Here is a 22,350-nt window from a genome sequence, read left to right as displayed (position 1 = left end):
ACGCTTCTCAAATCGCAACTGAAGCCCGTTTTCCTTCTGCTTTTCCGAGGATAAGAGAAGGAAGGAAAGGGGTGGATGGTCTCGAAAATTATAAAGAGAGGGATGTATTTAATTAACGCTCTACTAATGACGCGGGGCCAGTTGTAATGCATTGACTATTATCCGGCGGGTCATTACAAAAATCTATGCGTTAATAATACTGTGTCTGCTATAACGCTGGGGTTTCTCCTTAAATATATCGGGCTATTGAGAGATCGAGAAAGGAAGAATCTTCGTGTTACTAATGAACCTAATAATAATAAGACTTCCCCTGGATTACAAATGTATCGACTAGAGATGAGAGACGATGAGAGTGATTCGGTAATAATCAGCCGAATAGTCGAGTCCAACTAGCCCTCATTTCGAATCACCAGTCACCAGTCACCACGCATCGTTGCTGCAGATTATCCCGCTCGGTGCTGTTGCCGCAGGCTCGAAGTCGAAGGCACTTGTTTTTACGAGCGACGCTGCGAGTGGTACTCTGCCGAGCCCCAAAAATTTGACTTCTGATGAGCTTTTCATCAATTTTGTTTGAATGATCAAGCAGACAGCACAGTTTGGAATCAATGGAACTGGGAATTCGAATTGAACCGCAGATATTTATAATAAAATAATTTCCAGGGATCCGAGAAAGATTTTTCAGACATGACGATACGGTTAAATCGAACGTACGCCAAATTAGTACATTACGATACAAGTGCGGGAAAGTAGATTCTTGTCTCGTGTACCTTTCCACCCTCGCTTCGCTCGGGCGTAAACGCCACACGAGACGGAAAACTCTTTCCCGAACATGTGCCGTACCGTATTTTTTGATACGACGTGTGGAAAGTGCGATTTTCAACACACGTTTTTTGCCGAGCGTGCGGGAAAAACGCACTTTCCGCACGGAGTGTCGAAAAATAAATTATTTGCCGCTAAAAATAATTAAAAATTACGAGTCAGTGACCAATGATTTTTTATTATAAAAATTACAAGTAAGATCATTTGGTTGTCAACAGTTCTATTTTGTTATCTACATAAAATAATTATTTTATTTTGTACACATAAATTGTGAGATGATGCATTTTTTAATGTAATAATTTGAGTCATTTTATTACAAAATATAGTTTAATTGCTATGTCTTTACCAGTAATGTTAGCGTATTAAGAATAAATACATCAAACAGAAATATAGACAGTATATTAGTAATATTTGCAAGCGCGATTTGTTAAGTACAACATTTATAAATACATAGTATTTTTAGCCTCTATACTCTAGTTAAACAGTAGTAGTAATTCGTATTTATAGTTTCATACTATATATTAGTGATCAAATATATTTACCTCATATATAATTAAATAATCTCTTTAAAATTAAAATACTACAAGTTCTTCATATATACATTTATATATATAACATATTTTTACCTCTAGTTTTTTATAAATTAGTGCAAAAATAATGCTGCTTTGGCCATGAATAAAATTGATATAATTGCTTCATCGACGATAACAGATATTTGTCTGATTCAGATGAGACTCTGATCATAAAGTTAGATGATTTAATTCCACTTCAAACTCACGTCCATCGTGCATTACTGCATTAACTTCATTTTTATTTTCATTTCAAAAATTTGAAAAGTGAAATAGTTTACGCAGTTAATTATGTATATTCACGTATGATCTAGTAACATTATGATTTCATGAAATTTACAAAATTTTAGAACGGTACTTATTCAGTAAATATAGAATTTACACTGGTTGTTCAAATCAAGCGTAAAGAAATGCTAAATTTTTCGCTTACAAATCAGTTTCTCGAAATATTTTGATGTACATTTTCATTAAATTTTTAATATTTTTATAGCAGGATACTTAATGGAATGCATATTGCGTGATAATGTTATAATAAAAATATCCCCTTTAATCAAAATTGTGTGGAATGTCTTACGGAAAAATTTTAATTTCTTCATTATTTCGATAAAAGAAATCAAAACTTTCAATTTTCTTTAAAATCCGTGAAAATGTTGTTTTGATTAATAAAAAAGATATCAATAACATTTGATTCTAATCAGTATTTGATTTTATAATAATTTTTCTATCGTTAGAAACTACATGTGGATAATTTACAAATATTCAATATTAATTAACAATAAATTATTCGTCGTTGACAATCTATGCGAGCAATTATACAAAATTAAACCTAAGGACGGAAAACGTAAAACATTATAGCTAGTTGGCAATGAAAAATCCTCAATACTTCTTATATTCGATTATTAGTTGCTTCTTCTTCCTAAAGTTTTACACTAATTAAAAAATGTAATTGTTTATTTATAAAAAGAAATGCTCAAAGCACGCGTTCTAAAAATATTGAGAATTGCATGTTGATAAGTGCAAAAATTCTTAAATAAATTGAAAATAAAAATATTTTTAAACATTAAACGTAGAATAAGTTTTTTATCTAATAAAAATGTGTAAAAACAGCTTGAGATTACAAGCGACTCTATAAAAAGGCTAGTCGATCATTCTATTTGTACCGTGGGCTATCTGGTGGTGTAGGTTGTGCATTATTCTTATTTTTGGGTCCCGACTTAAACGACATCTTCTTCGCTGGTCTCGGTGAAATACCGTGCAAAGTACTTTCTGTAGCATCGCCGCTGAACCATACTCGACTGCCGTCGGAAACTATAAACAAATTAAGGAAAAAAAAAGATAGCGGTGGTCTTCTAGTTAGCAATAGTACGCTAGCAATACCTTTACTTTTTTGGTTAAATCTGTTGCACGCACACGAAGATAAACCAAATGACGCGTGTGTGATAAGCTTCTAAACCTATAACTATTTTCTAGGATATACGTAGAATGGAAGTATTACCTCTCAACAGATTTTGAAATACTGTTAAAAGAAAAGGTTAATTGAAAATTACAAAGACAAAACCGACCACACCATGATTGACATGATTTGATGAGAGATGTTTAGTACATGAGTGAGGCTATAATACGGCTAAAAAGAACTTGATCCAGCGCGTGGGAGAATTTCGGTATCGATGAGACTGTTAATTAATGGCGTGCGCGAGATGTTTGTACAAATTATACCAGAATGCTCGTACCTCTATTTGCTCGATTGTCACTGTTAGCTGCCGATGTACCGCGAAGGTTCGCACGTCCTTGATAAGAATCTATCAAGGCTGCTGCGAGGTTTGATGAAGCTGTGGACTGTACACTCGTTGTCGAACCTTTAAAAAAAATTAACATTAGACACAATTTTTGCACACGAGTCTTGAGAGTCAAAAGGTCGGATACAAACTTGAAATCGAAGATGCGCCACTAAATGGACTTGCCGGCTGTACAGGTGAATAAACGTTGGCAGCAAATTCCTCAAATGTCGTAGCTTCCTTGTGATTTCTCATGATAGTATCTATAGATCTTGCCCGTTCTTCGTAGCTATTGAATATATTAAATAAGACTAGTTACGAAAAAAGAAAAAATCACGCAAATGATTGTAGCTTGGAAGTACGTACTAATGCTGGTAAAGGGTGAGCGTCGATCTCTTAGCTCTACTGGCGGCTAACGCTGTTGTTCTAATTAATCCAGGTAAGACGGCATCCTCCACAATGCATTCGTCAAATAACAGTCCGAAAAATGGTATTTCCGATTTTCGCGACACTTGTACTCTATACAATTTGTTCGAAAGAGGATAAATGACGATCAATACATCGCAAAATTCCGTAGGAATGATATCTCGACGGTAGTCGCGCCAGTGTTCTGACCAAACAATATGTATTTCGTCGTTACCTAGATGCCTCGTCTGAAAAATAATAGTTATTCTTTTTTTTCTATTAAACAAATAAAGATATGTATAAATATACAATTACGTTACTTTTTGCAATAAACTTTCGGGACTATCTGAAGGCATTCGAGTTGCCACGTGAAACAGAACTTCACCAAACGACGTAGCGTAGTACGGTGCAGTCACTCCGGAAGCTTTGCCTGGTACTAGTCCACCCATGAAACCTGTATGCGATTCGAGCTCTACTTCCCAAGCTAATCGCGCAATGAAACTCTCGTACTCTTTACTTGCAGTGACGTTGCTGAGTATCGAATTTTTGTCTTCTTGACCTTGAGCAACATAAATTACCGCCATCTTATGAGTTTCCCTCGATCTTTGGCTATCTAAATTTCTCAGTTCTCGCAGTAATTTTTCATTTTTGGCTAGCAAATGTAATTTTCTACGCTGTTCCCATCCAGACAGACCCAGATGTGAAAAAAGAAGACGGCAGTGGTGAAAAGGCGCTGGTGGTGGTCGACAAGTAGGTGATGTCATCGGACCCGCGCACATGCTCACATGTTGGCTCCAAGTATTTATATGTTCACGTTCAGCATTTCGCTGATTTAATATCGTCGCTATTGTCTCCGCTTCATAATATTGGCCTTGAGGAGGTCCAGCGGGCGAGTTAAGAGTTATTTCTGGATTTGTCAGTACCTCTGGACTCGTGTGACCAATATACTGAAGTAGCTAGAATTTGTAAGTAACCCGCAATTTACAAGCTTTAGCATCAAATTTTTAACGACAAAGTTGACAATTTCAGTACTTACATCGTCCAAATTATCCATGTCACTGGCTCCGTTTTCGAAGGTAGGTAAAATATGAGGGTCATGATGACGCAGGGTATGTCTTGGTGGACAACTTTGTATAGGTAATACACTGCACAAGTCATCTTTCACAGCTTTTGAAGTGTAATCTATGTTAATAAAATGATATCATTAAAATTTAACCAAATCTGAATTCAAGTATAATTGATAGTTTTTAGGATTAAAGCTCACCTAATTTTGTTTTAGGCACATTGATATCTCCGTTTGAAGGTTGATTGTATAAAATTGAACTGTCCCACGATGCTTTTCCAGCTAAATCCCTCAATAATACTCGAACTATTGATGGAGCTGTTGACAATCCCGCTGTAACTCCTCCACCTGGCGCATCCAAAGTGTCGAGCTCAATTAAAGACATAATAATTGAGTTCGAGAGCATCAGAAGTTGAATGTTCGGTGCTTGAAACATGGCTGATGATAATTCGTCACTTTCAGAGCCTGGCACATCGTCCAATTCTACCACAAGAGACGATAATCGAGCTGCTCCAATTCCCATAGGAAAATGCCCCAGATGATTAACAAGATGCATCATTACCTGTTATAGGTAAATAAAATACGATTAATTATCTGAATAAATATTTTTCTTTATTCGTAATAAAAGTATCGTAAAATATACCATCTTGGCTGCCAACTGTACAGACTGCATATTTCCTCTCCACATTAATTTTGCAGTCGCTTCGCCGAGTAAGTTATCCAAAGTAATATTTGGATCAAAGTCTTCTTTTTCAGCCTGAGTTTTCGATGCTTCTTGCGACTCTCTATTAATTTTATTCTGTACAATATTATCTAGAACCTTCAAATTAAAATTTAATAGGAAAATTATCTATACGTGAATATTTGCAACTGATACGATTGTAAAATAATGTTTATTTACTGTAAAAAGCGTTAAGAGCAGTGGTTTTCCTTGATGTACTGTCAGCAACATACTTGGACCCAAATGCATGGCCCATTCTCCTAAACAAAACAGCATTGAAATTGTCAGGGAATTTTTCCTTTCACGAATTATTGTCCTTTCTAGTGTTTCTGATAAACTTTGAATTATCTTAGCAGGTATACTGGGATATTGCTCTAATAAAATTTCAGCTTTGTCACAGAGTAGAAGAAGGCAATCGCAAGCTACTTGTGCGACGGTCGCGTGTGAAGTCTAAAACAGTTATTTTAAATAAGTTTTAATAAAGAAATTTTTATTTTATTTTATCATTTCCAATCAACAAAATTAATCATTAGCATGAATAACTTCATAACAATGTATGAAATTAGTACACATAAGCTATGATTAGTCGCACGACGTTCACATGCAATAAAGCCGAAAAACATTCCCGTCAACGTACAATTGTCGATGAATATTCGCTGCATCATATGGAAGACGACACTGGAGACAGATGTGTCATACATGCAAAGTCAATACCTCATTCGTTAGAAGAAAATGAAATTTGTCCCTGCGTCGGACGGCCTGCTGGGCTATTTGAGCACTTGATCCAATGGAACACTAAGATTACTAAGTTCAAGCGATATCCAACACCAATAACTAAAGTGCGTTAATAAATTCGAATAAAAAGAAGCCCGAAACCTAAGCTTTACGTATCACCGCTTACACTAGTGTGCTGTGCTATCGAGCAAGTTATAAATTAAATTGGAACCATTAATAAAACTACTGTGTTATACTATACCTTAAGGGACAATAGAAGAACATTGATTGCTTCCGGAATCGTTCTGTGCAATGATTTGTAAGTTAACTCTTTATAAACAAACATGGCTACACTAGATAGTGCATTACATCTTGCAATACCCGTGGGTTCGCGACGACAGCAACGCATCAAAATCGCTATGATGTGATCCTAAAACATCAACAATCACGTGAAATAACAGAACCAAAGATGAAACATTATATTACTAATGCTTACTTTTGCATATGGGCATGTAGTTGTTAGAATTTCTGTTTCATTAGGTTGTAAGACCCTCGTATTTATGTTAGTAGTCGGTAGCGATAACAAAGATCCAAGAATTGAAACAGCCTCCATTCTTGGTGCATCAATATCTTGACTGCTGAGAATAACGTTCGCCGCTTGAATGTAGTCTAGGATCAGAAGGTTGGAGCCAGACAGATTCAAACTGAATAGGCGTGGACCAGTATATTTCACGAGAGTATGGAGAATCTTGGTGTCATTGCTAGAAATTCCATGATGAATCGCGCGATAAAAGAGCGTGAGATATTCTTTGGACAGATTTACGTCTTGAGGCTGAATCGTTAAGAGACAAATGAGCCGATATGCTGCCAACTTGCCTGTTTCGTACTGCGCTGGCAATTGTATCGCCTGAAACAAGCGCAACGCAATCAATCGCCATGTTTTTGGAAACAACAGTTGGATTGGTAAATTGAAAATGAACCTTGAAGCACCAGGGAGATATAATTGTCAAAGGTGGTATCAGATCGGGTGCTGGTGGTGTTGCTTGATTGTCCCCGGAGACTCCTTGATTCAACCGAATCTACAACAATTGAAAAATACGTTATTTACACTGCTTCACATGAACAAACATCAACTAAACAGCTTAATTTTGTAGCACATACTTTGATGAGTGTGTGAGTCAGTTGCACAAGATAGTCCATCACTTGGCCGTGTAGCGTGGGATCTTGAATATTATTAACGTCGCCGAGAGCCGACAACATTCGCCTCCATAGTACTACTGCGACATCGGGTAACCAACCCCTCACACCACCACCGGCCATCACCGATCTTTTCTCCGATGCGTCGTTGGTGTCTGACAAAAATGCGAGTATTAGATATTTGCGCTGCGAAATGTTATGACATCTGCTGCAACGCCAAAAAATTATAAGATAAAAAATACATTTCTAAATTAAGAAACAATGAGTGTCGTTTGAATCGTAAAAGGGTTCCATGCGAAGCACAAACAAGAATAAAACTTTGTTAAATACGATTAAAAAAGTGTGATAAGAAATGAAAAATGTTACAAAAGTATTCGGCATTTTCATCATTCAAACAAATAAAAATCGAAAGAGAACATTGAAGTAAACATAAAATACAGGAGAACACTTCGATTAATAATGGCAACTGTACGGAGTGCAAGTGCATAATCAGCAATTCTTCTCAAAGCCTATACGAAAGAGAGAGAGAGAGAGAGAGAGAGAGAGAGAGAGAGAGAGAGAGAGAGAGAGAGAGAGAGAGAGAGAGAGAGAGAGAGAGAGAGAGAGAGAGAGAGAGAGAGAGAGAGAGAGAGAGAGAGAGAGAAATCCAAAACGTACCGATACTGCTGCCGTCAATATTTTCAATCTGAATGGGACTATCCTTGTTGCTGTCAACTCCACTACTAGGTGTCGGCGACGGACACCTAGGACTCGGTGGTTCACTCTCGGGCACAACCACGCTCTCAAGTGATTTAGCGCGGCGGCCAAGCGAACGCCTGCTACTTTTTGTGGATGTGGAGGTAGACGGTGATGATACCACCTTCGCCATGACCTGCTCTATAGATAGCGGAAGCGCTAGGGATGGTACGTTATAATGGACAGAACGATAGATTCGTAGGTGTTCTTTTGTTAGTCGCCAAGGATAGACTCAACACCGATAATAAAAAAATAACAAGCTGGGGTATGCAAGCGTCCACTCGTTGGCATTGGAAAGCACAGCAAGCACACGCATACGCACGCACGCGCGCGCGCACACACACAGCATAGTCGCGGTGGGTATTTTTAACTCTGTACTGTCAGTGCGACAAGCAAAATAAAAGTTTTGGCCGAACGCTGGATTTAGAAGTATATAATGTGTGTGGCCATTATGATAGACACCAGGAATGGAATTTTTGTTGCTTTTTAAACGATTTCCTTTTGACTGGTTTGACATTCAATGAAAAAAGCCATCAAAGGTGGGTAGATGTTGGTATTCAAGGAAAAGATTCCAAACATTGTGTTGTTTTGCGAGACGTATCAACTTACCAGGAATATCTGCTGTTGCAGTCACTTGTGAACGATGTCTGGCTAATTTAGCACGAATTTTCCCACTGTAAATGGAATTATCGCTGGCACTTCGTGGCAGAGGTTGGATTTTTCGTAGTTCTCGGTACGAATGATCTGTCGTGAACCATTTTTACGTTAATATTCCTTGTGCTTCATAAACATCTTTATCTAATCATAAATTTTAGTGGTTTGATTTAATGCGTCAGTGATTGAGAGAGCATTTAATACAGCTCGGCTGACGTAATATCAACTAAGAAACGTTGAAAATTTTATGTGAAATTTGAATTCCAATGCAATATTTTGATTTAGATATGAATGACTACGGATATTGACCTGTTCCGCATTGAAAATTACGAAACTAAAAAGAGTGCGTTACCCGTTGTTCCTTTTGATGACTGTGTAGTTTCTTGATCAACACTTCCCCTTCGAGGCGGTTGCACGCTGCCGGTCGACGCTGCCCGACTTCCTACGCCCCGGCGTTTTTTAGATTTTTGCTCACTTAGCCTATCCAGCGGAAGGTCATTAAGATCTAAATTGTAAACGTGTCTGGCCAAAACTCGGGTTAACGTATCCAAAGTTTTCTATGAAATAAATGAAAAAATGGATGCATTATAAAAACAAAAACAGCTTTGAATCACGTACTGGCCGGTATTTACTACAGCAATTTCAAAGCATAAAGTGTAACGCAAACGGAATTTTAAATGTGTTCAATCAAGTTCAATAAACGGATTCATTCATAAGAATTGTCGAGTATATGAAGGCTAATTAGTGACGATGCACTTACAGCCCATTCGCGGATAAGTTCTTCCCAGTGCGTGAGTGACGTTAGAACTTGTAAAAATTGATCCCATAATTGTGTCGATATGACCACGTTCAAATTTGCCTTTATCCAGGTAACGATGAGAGTTTGAAAAATGGCAGGTGCTAACTTGCCTCCAATACTTTCTTGGTGTCTTCGCCTCAATGCCTTTTCGCCCAATACTAATGACGTTATTTGTAATAATATCCTTGAAAATAAACGATCAGAACAAATTTATTAACTCAATAGGCTTGAGTAAGTCATATTTTCAAGTTTGAAAGGTGTTACCTTAATAACTGCTCCCAAGTGGCGGGTTCAAGTCTCGTGTGCATAACGACGTAACGATAAACATTAAGAACTCTCTTACAACTATCAGTCTGCTCTTCGAGCAGAGTAGCAGAGGCGGCGCCTCCATTACTTTCTAAGAAAAATACATTTGAGGCTTGCGTTATGAATACTTGTAGAACATTTTGCAGTCCAGCCCTCACAAAGAGATTCTCTCGATGAATTGCTCCTAAATACGAATCGTTCCTCAGTCGCGACATTCTCAAACTATCGTTTGGACTCCTTTCAGCATCTGTATCTTTTCTCATGGTCTCTTCATAATCTCTATCTCTGTGTCCGTCTAATGGTTCCAACATAAACGGCGGAACCTCCTGCAACAACATACAATCATTATTTTTTATTAAAAATAAAATTATCTGAAGATTTATACATTGCGAAAAAAAACATACGTTCATTTGTATCCAGTCTTTATAAGCGCCAATAGCTTTCCTTATCGCCGTGGCATGCGTAAAATCCAATAAAAAAGCTTGTCTGTACATTTCATGAATAAAATTGACGTTGTCGCGGCTCCCATAAAGTACATCGCGAACAAGCGTAATGGCTGTAAGAGTACTATCTTCCTGATTTATATTTTCCGGCATTAAACTCTGATCGGTCGAAATGAGACTTGCATCCGGAGGATTCTGCGACATCGATACTCGTCGTAGCTCTTCTGCATTTTCTTCACTTGGTGTTATGCTATGGAATGAAAACTTTTAATTAATAACTAAGGCGTAGTTATTTTCGTCTTGAATGATATATTTTACCTCTGAGTAAGATGAGAAAACGCTCCATCTTTCTTGGCAACATAGGTAAAAGTGGCGATCCATTTGATGAGTGCAACTTTACATAGTACGTAACTATTTTGACTTTGATTTGTTGGTTTTCGCATGGACGGTAATTCCAAATTAGGTTTGTACAAAGAAAAATTTTCATTGAATTCTGGACATATGTGTTTCAAGTAAGTCGCTTTGAAACGGTCCAACAGAAACTGAAACGATTTGTACTGACGCGAAGTTTTATCTCGCCACTCAATTTTTACAACCTATAAAATAACAATCGATGTAAAAAGAATGTATTTGTGAAAGTTTCAAAATGTGTTAACGAATGAAAAATCATACCTGAGTTATCATAAACTCGAGTAAAGCCTCGAAAAATTTGACGGGCTCACCGTCCATTGGTTTCTCACCGCTCTGAGGTGGTAAGATTGGCCCGGTATCAACTGCTGTAATAGGTCCTTGCGTAACACCACCATCCAGAAATCCATAATGATTCAAATGCGTGTCAAAAAAATCTTTACGGTCTTTTTCGTCACAACTCGCCGACTTCGTATGCTTCTTATTATCAACTTTCCGTTCGAATTTATAGGGTGATGGCTGCCTTGGTGGAAAACCCGGCACAAGACAAGCAAACATTTGATGTATGTGCTCTGGTGCATTGTCCCCCAATGCTTGATACCATAATATAAAATACCTTTCGATACATAAGCATTAAACTATGATCTTCAGTGAGTGCAAATTCTTAAAAAATCAAATGTACCTTATAGCCTGTCGACGTAGTTTCCAACTATTACCAGGATGTAAAAGTTTCTGCATAATCCTTGCTAAGCTGTGACATTGCCACCTTCTGTTTAGCAATTCTGGAAGAAGAGTCAAGACTTTTTCCAGTAGTTGCAGTACCTGTTCCAGCTCTTCTCTGTGCGCTTTGTGAACTGTATATTATTGAAATAATTTTTTAGTTTAATGTATAAGCATGTTTCATAACAATAAATTCTGAATGATAAGAAGTATTACAATACTTTCAAGTACTTACCAAGATGAAACGAGAGTTCTGTCAGCATAGCAAGGTAAAAGCAGTAGAGAAAATTTATATTAGTACATAGTTAACAGAATGGGAAATTTTTACTGTTATTTATACCAACTTTAACCCACTAATAATCTTGATATTGCAGACGTGCAAAACAAAGAAATGCCGATTATCAATGCTATTGTTAGCAGTTAATATTTTCATTGTAAATATACAACAGCCATTAAAAAGTTTTTACTGTTATTATGTTAGATAAGATTTGAAATTTTGAACAATTGAAGGTTGATAAACAATATTTCAAAATTGTAAACTATGTGATGACTCACCTCGTTGACGTAAATTTGTTTCTGCTGATACAAAACAATCATACAAAATAAAGTAGACATGACTGAAATTTGCTTCAAAGAATCCTTTAGCTTCATCGGTATCCACATTATCTAGAAATGAAAAAAAGGGAATTAATCAATTAATTGAATGTCACATCAATTAATAGATTACTTTAACTTATTTATTTTGATGAAATAATCAAGCATGTAACCAAATAAAGTAAGAAATTTCTAAACATCGATCTCTTTTATTCCAGAATGCAATTTTTATAAATCAAATCTTTTTTAAAAATGAATCGCTAGTTTATTAAAAATGAATTCAATTTCAATTTTAAATAATAAAATGGCCATGTGCTTTCTGTTATAATAATGCTTATATTAGTAAGGAAACTTCTGGGTAACTAGATAACATTGTAATATACTGATTAGATATGAAAAAATTGGTGATTGCTTTATCTGTAACCCAAATTTGTTCTTTAAAACTAACTTCCTGAAACCAAGAGTTCTGAACAAGTAAAAATGACTATTACAAAAGGCAGTTACAAAAAATATTTTGCTAGTACGCAGCTCTCTGAAAAATAGGATTCTTTAAAAAAAAAAAAGAAGAAATTACTATCTCTGCATGCATTATAGAAGAAAAATGTAATTATGGTCAGGTACTGCAAGAAATAGCACATATATAAGATGCTTTATTAGAGCTTTGAACTAGGAGTAAGAGAGGAATCGTTATAAAGGAAAAAAATGTAACAGTCAAACACTAAACAAAAAAGTAAACAATAACTCAGCGTGTGTGTATAGATGCCTGAGCAATTGAAAATGATTGGTGGGTGTTGGATGCAAGCAATATAGGTGCACCAATGTCGAAAGAGTTAAAAAGAGGAAGAATCGCGAGTTTCTCACAGATAATGTCGCGCGTGTTATTACGTAGGTGTTTTCTCTCTCTCTCTCTCTCTCTCTCTCTCTCTCTCTCTCTCTCTCTCTCTTCTCGCAAGTAGAGAGGAGGATATAGTGCCCCACATCCTATCTGTGTCTTTTTCACGCACAATGCATAACAAAATTTAGAATATCCTGAGAATGTCAAGAAAGAAACAGAAAGGAAGGAGTATAAAAAGAGAATCACTCACCAAGGACGATTTTGAGATGTTTGAATCTGGTGGCGCTGTCCTTCTTAACGTCCTGGATTTTGAGGGTGGACTTCTTAATGTCTGCATGCAGCTTCTTGCTGAACATCTTTGGGCGAGGTAGTTGAAGTTGTTAACAGCCGGCAGCTGCCGTCGTCGTAGCCTCCTGCAGTCAAGCCGTGCTGCTGCTGGCTGTTCCACCGAGGATAACGTATACTTGCTGGTGACGATGTTCTACTGGCAAACGATTCGCGGTCGTCGTTCCTCATGGATCAGGTCAAATACAGATATGTCTGCTTAGTTCGGTATGTTATTGCAGTAGCAACCGCGACGATATGTTCCCTTTTGACAGCGAGCTTCTGAATGATGTACACTACGATTGCACGTTGTATTTTCACATCTTCACACTCGGTCTTGCGCGCAACACTGAGCTTGTTTCGCTTACACTAACTGTATACGGCATTGGCGGAGAGTGGAGAGTGATAACCACTCATGGAGCTGATGGAGTCAAACTGAAACTGAAACACGTACCACGTACATACATGTATATACATATATATGCATAACACACTGGCGCGCGCACGCACCATCATTCTTCTTCTTACTTTCGCAGATAGATGACTCTGGTGTTGCCATTAGAAGCTTTTTTGCGCATGTAAAAAACCATCTTGCTTGCAGGTTCGTGACACACACAAACGCACGCACGCACGCGCGCACACACACACACGCTCACACACAGACACATTGTCTCTCTCTCTCACTCTCTCTCTCTCTCTCAATATTATATATTAACTTTGATCAAAACAAACGGTAATGCCTACAAATTTTGACGTTTATGTGTTATATCATCTTGTTCTTTCAGCAATGATTATTCGTTTTTTCCCTAAGCAAAATGTGTTAATATGTGAGCAAACTTGGGTGAGCTGGTTTTTCTCATTGATAAAAAAATCCGCAGTAGCTGCGGGTCACTACAATTTTTAGGGCCAATATTGAGATAAATTATGTAATGTTTCATCAAGTAAGTAGTTGTAACTAAACAACTAAATGTAAAAATGCCCATCCATCTAAAATATAAAATAACTATAAGAAGTATAATAAATTTTTCGAACAAGCTATCGTCGCAGTAGCGTTAATTGTAGTAAAATAACAATAAGTATTTTGAACAAATAAAAGAATATTAAATTAAAATTAATATGTAAGAAAAGAAATGACGAGTCAATCATTAACAGCGTTAATCACGAAATAGATGAGGAAGCTATTGAAAACAATATCAATTTGAAAAACTTTGAATAATTTAGTAATAAATGTAAGGTATACTATGTGAATTCTTATATGAGTTCAAAAGTAATAATTATAAATAGTTTTATTGATCGCTCCAAATAAGATACGTGAATTTTTCAAAGATCATTGAATATTTACTTTCTACAAGGTTTATCATATTATCAGTGTCAAACCTGGTTAGAAACATATTCAATATATTGAACTGCAAAGCTAACAATGTACAAATGCGATACTTCTTGCGTCTACGCCGCGCCGCTAAACAGCTTCAAACGAAAGATTGCAAAATTTATAAATAAAGATAGAACAGTAATTCGTATTATAGCTATTGTACATACATACAATATACAGTAACTCAACTTTCAATCTTGAGGATGAAGTTGACCATTATGTATGTAAAACCTAATAAGAACATTAAGAAAATGTGTAACCTGTTATATCGACTGGACATAATCAAATGAAGGAGAATCCCTCATTACCAAAAAAAGATAACAAAATTGATTTTGTATACAAAACAACATACAAATCAAAGAAAGAATAAATCTACAGTGTACGAAAGCAACTGACATAAGATGAATCTTGACAGCGCCAATCGCAATTAAGAGATAATTCAATAGCAATTGATGCTTGCAAAGATATTTTTTCTCTAAATGAAAGTCTTGTTACTCATATAATGAGATATTTTTCAATGTACGTAAAACACTGAATTCAATGATTTAGAAATACTAATTAGAAGTATGAATGATAAACTCTTAGTAATTATTTACTTCGAAACTTGAAATTTCAAATTTACTATAAATTTAATATAGTGCAAGTAATCACCAACGAAAGAATTTGCGAAAAGAATATCTCAAAAGTAAATATTGACTATTATATTCACGGAAATAATAATACTAAAATAAAAGCTAAAACAGTTTATTTTTTGTACAAATGCACTCTTGCTTCATTAAAAAACAATTAGGTTTCAATATGAAGTATAGTCAATATAATGAAAAGCTACCAAATGATGATAAGTCTATTTCATGAATTTTATTAGTGAAAATGAAGTTAAAAAAATTCTTAAAAGTATGAAAATTTATAAGATGACGGCGATAATAATGTTAGTTCTAGAGCTTAATAAGTATGGTAAGACTTGGCTAAACCGAATGACGCTACCGAACCTTTAACATTCTTATTTACCAATTGTGTTTGTCAAGAAAAGTAGTAGCCCGAGTTCCTGAGAAGCTATATTATAAATTATGAATTATATCAAATTTTAAAGCTAAGAAAAGAGCAACGTTTAAAAATTATGGATCCCTTTCATTAGGAGTAGAAATTTGTCAATATTTATAGGTATAATTATCGATTTCATCTTGACATAGTAGAGTTTTTATAAGAATAGTATAGCAAACAGATTTAAATCATTAATACTTGTTTATTATACTTACTCTGTTAGAATATCTATGAATACCAAAATTCCATGTCCGCGTATTATGAAGACTTCTAAGCTATTTCAAATTCTGGAATAACAATATGGGATCATACCAGTACGACAGCATTTTGTTCAATCTATTCAAAATAAATGACTACAAATCATGAGCAAGAAAAACTTTTTCTAAAGAATAATTTTTTATCGATACTTGATTAAGCTAGAATGATATAAATCGTCATTTTATCTTTGCTATGAATTAATTCAAACATAAATATGTTATGAAATGTCTGAAAAGAATGAAAAATAAATATTGTTAGAAAACTTATAAATCTTGTTTGTTGTTCAAGATTCTCGTGCTAAGGGATGCTACATTTTATGGTAACACGACTGAAAAACTTGATTTTGTTTTAACTAAATAAAAACTTGTAAATATAATAGAAGATAAATAAACCAACATAAATCAATTGTAAAATGAAAATATAACGATAAAAAGACTGACGTTAGTTTATGAAACACTTATAATAAGCATAAGAACGTAACAATTAATTAATTTTTCATAGTCTTATTCATTTATCGTTGTTGTTCATTTATCAAATCTGTCGATTAGAATAGGGTGTAAAAAAGGCGCTCGTAACGTGGATTGCGTGGGTTTCAGAGTCACATTCAATATTTTTCTATTATCTTCTGTCGTTGCCGATTAGATTTCATTCAATTAGTTTGTAATCAAATAAAAGCTATATAATTATTTTCTTTGAACTTGATGTACGTACTAATCGAAATAATTTAATGCAAATGGCAGAAGCGTATTTCTTGTTTTTTCTTTGTTTTTCTTTGTTGGTATTGGAAGCGTACTTCACGATTGTATTTGGAGGCAAAGGTGGCAACAACGAAAAGCAGCAAAAACTCATCTACAGGCTTTTGGCGTATCAGATATCGTGGGATATTGAGAAGTTGATGCATGTCCCGTGAGGTGAAGTTAGAGTTTGAGAAAAATTAGTCAAGCATAATGGGCAGCAAAAGAAACAGCGTTGGTCCTTCAAATCTTGAGTTTGTAAGAACGAAAAATGCGGGTAGAGAGGAAAAATGCAAGCAACTTTGGCAGTATCTGGATAAGGAAAAAAAAGTGGCAGCTTACGAGCCTGCAGTACGTAAGTTGATGAACGACAATCGGTGATCAGGTTTTTCAACGTTGCAATTTGGTAAGACAGTGAGCGACGAAGCAAAGCCAGGCAGACGTTGCGAGGTTGACGTTGGTTCGAGCGCTGTCCCTGGATCCAGGCGCGCCGCCAGCAAAGCACCGACGCACTTGTGCAATAAAGGCCCAAAGCCTAAAAAGCCCGCAAAGAACGAAGATAAACGAAAGAGGCCGTGCGGTCAGTACCTCCCGTACGAGAAAATATTCAGGTAAACGAGGCGATGCGTTGTCGAGGTGGGCAGCTGGACTGCGAAGTGTGTTGGCGCAGGGAGGGCTTGAAATTGGCCGATTACGACCCGAGCCCGGAGGAGCTGCTGGCGGAAATCGACGAGTTCGATAGACGAATGAACGCGATGTGGCCTGCGAAATGCCCGATTTGCGGAGAGCTCAAATGCAGCTGCAGCGACGAGGAGGAGGAGGGCGACGGCGACGGCGATGACGACGACGACGACGACGACTGAGCGAAGTGGCATCCGACTGTAGAAAAAGAGGCTGCAAATAAAAAAGACTAGTGGCGCAGCAAGGCGACAATAAAATAGCCTTCCATTTGAGATGGTCGGGCGCTGCTCGTTGCTGGGCTGCAGAGCGCGGTTAGAGGAAAGGAGAGCGAGGCCAGGCGAATGATTTTCCGCGCGCGGATTACGTTTCCTCCACGGCTGCCTCCACGCGGACAGTGCCCTCGACCGCCAGCACAAGCTGCAAATCTGTCTGCCGTTCTGTCGTTCCTTTTCCGTCGACCATCGTTGTTGGCGTACGTACCACGGCAGCAGGTCACGCGGGCCGAGCGCATCGCCAATTCGGGGCCCAGCCTTTTAAATTTCGATTGGGACTCGGCGATTCGCTCGGCGGGCTTTGCAGCCTGACGGCGATCGGGGCCGAACGACGCTCGTTCACCAGCCGGCTTCGCTCCTCGGCAGCCGACGACAACGCGCCGTTTGTCTTCCGAGTTCCGGTCGCGAGCCTCCGCGGCACACACCGGACATCGGCGGGCTGTCGGTCCTTTCCACTCGTTCGTCGTTGGCTACGCAACTTGGCGACTTCCAGTCGGCTGCACGCTCCGACTTTAGGCTGTAATCGGAGCGTCGCCGTCCTCGGTGCGGCCAAATAAGACGAGCCGTTTGCCGCTGCGCCGAAAATCGGCAGTAAGTAGACGAGCGAGGGCGGCCGGCCGGAGAGGCTCTCCGGTTGCCCCGTGCCAGCGCGCAAACCTGCTTTGTCTCTCGCGAGCGCGGCGGTGGGTCCGGTCCGGACGGCCGACCAAGAGAACAGCGCGAGCCGCGAGGCGGCGCCGCGATGTCGCCTAGGAGCAGCAGCGACCAGGGCGGGACGGGCGGCGTCCAGCCGGAAACGCGAGCGGCCGAGCGCCCTTATCCGTCGCGATTAACCGACTTTCCGAGCTTTCTGCGCTGGACGCGAAGGGGCGCCCGAAAACTTGGCGAGGACAAACTGGAGCGGCAAGGTGGCGTGCGCGTTTGTTCGATTTTTCGAAGGTGCGCGTACGTCGGATCCGATCGCGTCTGGTGGGTGCGCGCGGCGGTGGGTGTCCGGTCAGCCGTTAAGAAGGAAGCTCGACCGATGTCCAAGATAAAAAACCGAGAGCGAAGGGAGAGGACGAGCCGAGTTTCGGGATGTACTGGCGGCTACGCGCACGTTATATACGCACACGCGCACGCAAGCGTAATCCACGGACGCACGTCGCGACGAATTTGTTGGGCTGCCCAATGAGCCAGAAGCCGTTCCTCCTGCCGGCCGCTCGCTCCTTTTGCTCTCTTTCGCTCGCGATGCCCTGCTTGCCTGCTTCGCTCGGCTCTATCCCTCGCCTCGCCTCGCCTCGTCTCGCCGCGCCTTGCCTCGCCTCGCCTCGCCTCGCCTCGTCTCGTCTCGCCTCGCCGCGCCGCGCCTCGTCTCTACCCCGCGCCCCGCCCCTGCCCCTCGCCTCTGCCCCTCGCTCGTTATTTTCTCGTGTTTGCGCGCCGTGCCAGCCTCGCTTTAATATCTTTCGCGGAGAGGCCCTGTGCCGTGCGAGGCCTCTAATAAACCTCCGAGTGAGTCTAGTCCACCCTCGCGCCGCTGCCGCTGCCACTTCTCGATGTTATTACGGCATGCACCGGCGCGCGTTTTATGCCTAACTTTAAATCTTTTCGGCTACTCGCCTTGCGTTTTCGAGGCATAGCTGCTTTCCTAGCGCCGTCGATGCCATGTACATGCGGCATCGGTCGATCATCCTTCTGAAACAAGTTCACGGAGGTGACATGCTGAAGCTGTTTGGTTTTGGTGAGTTCCCGGCGACAAAGCTATTACAAGCAGCGATCTAGAAGTACGAGTGCATCCTGAAATGCCTGTTTGACAAAATAGCTACTTCATAGGCTAGAATAATCGATCGGTCAGTTGCTACTTATTGGTTCGTTGAAACGTCATTGGTGTGGGTTCGATCCGTCGGAAACGTCCGTCGTGGCAGCGTTCACTTTTGCAGATTTGCACGGGAGAGAGGTGCTTTTCCCCACTGGCGGGGCAACCGCGGCCGGGCGCGAGTGCGGGCGCGAGCGCGAGCAAGCGGAGACGCGGGAGAACGAGGCGTGCGCTCGGGCTCGTCGATCTGCTTGGTGAAGCGTGAAGGAAATCGGCGTTGCGTGGCTCGTCTAGCCGCCGATAATTTCGTCGGTCGCGCTGCGGTTGAAAGGCGAGAGCCGCTCTCGGGCGCGCTTCCACGGCGGCCAGTGCGAACGCGAGCTTTTCCGCGCGGCCGAGACAGCGGACAGGCGAGCGCTGCCCCGAGAGAACCGGACGAGGCCTGCTGCTCGTAAATCTTGACTAATTTGGCAGGGAGGCCGCTCGCTGGGCATCCTCCTCGGCTTTTTTGCGCAGCCGTAAAATCGAGCGCGAAATTGCGAGAGAGAAAGAGAGAGAGAGAGAGAGAGAGAGAGAGAGAGAGAGAGAGAGAGAGCCGTGAAATGTGCCTGCGATAAAAGGCTAATTAATTCTCGATGCCGCCGCCGAGCGTTGCGCGCTCTCTCGGCCGTCTCGGCCGGACCGTTTCCGGCCGGGAGACGAGAGACGGGAGAGCTCGGGGAGCTGCTTGCAGCCGCGCTTCTATAATCAGCTGCTAATGGACTGTCAAGTTTAGTGTCGCTTTGACCGATCGCCGCCCTTTTACGCCAGCTAATCGATCTGAGAAGGCCGCACGCAGCGAGGACTGCCGATCGCACGGGCGCGCTGCGTCGCGGGCTCCGCGCACACAAGCGGGTGCTCGAATTAGTGGCTGCAGCGACAGCGGCGAACCGCCTGGGCAATTAGTTGCTATAGTAGCGCGCATGTAAATTGGCGAATCGGCCGGTCGCCTCCCCTCTGCCGTCGTGCTCCGAAAAATCTAACGGCGACGCGCGAGCATCGACCTACCTGTCACTCGTGCCGTGGGAAACGGCAATGGCGCGACTCGGTCGGCTCGTCGCTCTAATTAAAGATGATCGATCGCTCACAACAGCCCGTGACACTCGTGGCGAGTAGTTGACGGAATAATCGGGCGAATGGTGGCGCGTGTAGCGGCGGTCGAGTAGCGGAATAGGCATACACGCGAGGCGGCAGAAGCCAAAAGCGCGCGCGTCCTACCTGCGCGGCTCGAGTCCGATCGATAACTCAGGCGGATTCGCACGCGCGGCAGATGGCCTGCGGCCGCTGTTTCCGAAAAACCGCCTCTCGCAGCGCCTCTCGCACCGCGATTCTCCGAAGGCGCAAGCCTCCTCGATCGCGCACCTCTGCTGTGGCAGTGCCACTGGCGTCGCAATTGGCCGGCTATTGGTGCCGAGGCGCGTGCTCCTGCACTGGCGTCAGTGCTCGGCGGCGAAGGGGGTTACGCAAGGCGTCGCTTTCGCCGGGCCGCACCAATAAAGCCCATTGCGAATAATCAGCAGCCGCAGCAGCAGCAGCAGCAGCAGCAGCAGCAGCATCAGCAGTACAAAGGAGTGTAGTGTCTGCTGGCCTGGCTGCCGCGGAGGAAGTCGGCGCTGGGGTTGTTGCAGCCGCGAGCAAGTTAAAAGGCATTAAAGCCTCTCCGCCGCCCGCCGCCCGCCGCCCGTAGCCGCCGCCGCCGCTCCGCGCTCTCGAGTCCGTGCGTGCGGCGTCCGCCGTCAGTCTGCGCTCCAATTAATCGCAATTGACGGCCGCGCGCGCGAAGCCTCGCACATGCTAAACTGCATAAAGGCGCGCGGCCGGCTGGCCGGCTGAGCGGCCTGCCGCGAGCGGCGACCGATGCGCGCGCCGCAAGCTCCGTCGATCGCGCGCTTGCGGGACTGCAGTGGCCGCGAGCGGCAGCTGGCGTACGGCCTACGGCGCGAGCAATCGCTCTCGGCTGCAATTAAGAGCCATCAGAGTGTCGCGGCAGCCTCGTCGACGGAGACGGCGCGCGTCCGCGAAACAAATTTACGAAGCGAAATTAAAAGCTCGAATTTGAATGAGCGCCAGTAGGCGAACGGAGCGACCGACCGTTAGCTGCGACTTACATAATGCACAGCGCGCCCGACGGACGCTCGGTCGCGATGCCAGTGCACTCCGGTCGGCGTTGTTGGCGCAGATTCGCGACTGGCGGCTTTGCGCCCCGGTCGCCGAGCTTGCGTCGACGTGGCGTGCACAGCCAGGAGAGCGGCTCCCAGGTAGGATCGCGCGCCGACGCGAGTGGCGCTCGGGGCGCCGCGAAACCGCCGTCGCCGAAGCGAGCCGAGCCAACCCCCCGCGAGCGCCGTCGCTCCGCTTCCCCATTGGCGTTCACAGCCAGCCAATGGTCGCCGCCCCGCCGAGGGGGACAAGCGAACGCGTCCTCTTGCTCTCGCGTCGCGAGCCTTGGAGCGCGCGCCACCGCACACAATAACATGCAGATGCCCAGCTCCGTTGCGCTTTTTTTTCCTCAGCGGCCGCACAAAGGGCTGGCGCGCCGACGTTCGCTGGCTGCCGAGCGAATTCGCGAGAACAAGTGGCTAATCGAATGTTCCGTAAACGCGCGGGACGTTAAGTGCACTTAGGCGTGCCGATACGCATCCCCGGAGGACTGTTGTCGTCGTCTATCTGGCCGCGCGCCGGACGCGAGGGTGTAAGAATTCGATTCATAAACGTCAACCGTTCTCTCTCGGTTGCTCTCAGCCGGCTCTCGCCGAGATGCTTATCTGGCCGTGTGTCGACAAACGACAAATAATCCGCACGAAGATTCTTATCGAGTGTTGGAGCAGCGCCCTTGTCGATCACTCGACAAGCAGATCGCGAGCGACGCTACTTTGCGCTGCTGGCACGCCTTTCGTCGTTCAGCCTTGTTGGTCTTTTCGCACTGCAGCCGCACTCGAATCACTGGCAAACGCGAGACTCGTTTTCGCGACGAGGCGAAACGGAGCTCCAATTATTCGCGGGGATTTGGTTACGGAGCTGGGTTGGCGAGCTGCGATCGGTCGATAATTAGTCGCCTGCGTTTTAATGGGTCG

The 22,350-nt window shown here is 42.1% G+C and overlaps 1 protein-coding gene across 9 annotated transcripts; it reads right to left on the bottom strand.

Moving 5' to 3' along the window:
- Positions 1 to 1,030: 1,030 nt before the first annotated feature.
- On the bottom strand, positions 1,031 to 17,108 carry LOC131669199 (probable Rho GTPase-activating protein CG5521). 9 transcript variants are annotated; one of them, XM_058943916.1, is made up of 29 exons: positions 17,075 to 17,108; positions 15,710 to 15,781; positions 13,008 to 13,522; positions 11,884 to 11,994; positions 11,564 to 11,581; positions 11,291 to 11,462; positions 11,052 to 11,224; positions 10,873 to 10,976; positions 10,519 to 10,796; positions 10,162 to 10,450; positions 9,716 to 10,083; positions 9,413 to 9,635; positions 9,005 to 9,209; positions 8,608 to 8,742; positions 7,921 to 8,157; positions 7,228 to 7,418; positions 7,047 to 7,145; positions 6,563 to 6,973; positions 6,329 to 6,496; positions 5,533 to 5,802; positions 5,275 to 5,451; positions 4,833 to 5,193; positions 4,605 to 4,750; positions 3,889 to 4,524; positions 3,530 to 3,816; positions 3,316 to 3,452; positions 3,119 to 3,244; positions 2,884 to 2,904; positions 1,031 to 2,696 (listed from the first exon to the last, which is right to left on the bottom strand). In XM_058943916.1, exons 3-29 carry the CDS (start codon positions 13,111 to 13,113, stop codon positions 2,539 to 2,541), a joined length of 5,607 nt encoding a protein of 1,868 aa, XP_058799899.1. In that variant the 5' UTR covers positions 13,114 to 13,522; positions 15,710 to 15,781; positions 17,075 to 17,108; the 3' UTR covers positions 1,031 to 2,538. The 9 variants fall into 9 exon arrangements, 7 of the variants coding, with proteins under 7 accessions (XP_058799899.1, XP_058799895.1, XP_058799896.1 ...); XM_058943912.1 differs by having other exon boundaries at positions 10,873 to 11,224; XM_058943913.1 differs by having other exon boundaries at positions 7,921 to 8,139; positions 10,873 to 11,224.
- Positions 17,109 to 22,350: the final 5,242 nt, after the last annotated feature.

The sequence above is a fragment of the Phymastichus coffea genome, unplaced genomic scaffold (genome assembly GCF_024137745.1).
Source record: "Phymastichus coffea isolate CEN01 unplaced genomic scaffold, Cenicafe_Pcof_1.1 PCOF00087, whole genome shotgun sequence".
Taxonomy (NCBI): domain Eukaryota; kingdom Metazoa; phylum Arthropoda; class Insecta; order Hymenoptera; family Eulophidae; genus Phymastichus; species Phymastichus coffea.
This window is presented reverse-complemented; position numbering and strand designations above follow the sequence as displayed.

Excerpts from the sequence above, each read along its gene's own strand:
- LOC131669199 (XM_058943912.1), bottom strand. The coding sequence starts at position 13,113 with ATGTTCAGCAAGAAGCTGCATGCAGACATTAAGAAGTCCACCCTCAAA. Across the intron at positions 10,797-10,872 it reads TCGAGTTTATGATAACTCAG|GTTGTAAAAATTGAGTGGCG; the intron begins GTATGATTTTTC and ends GTTATTTTATAG. Across the intron at positions 3,453-3,529 it reads CTCACCCTTTACCAGCATTA|CTACGAAGAACGGGCAAGAT; the intron begins GTACGTACTTCC and ends TATATTCAATAG.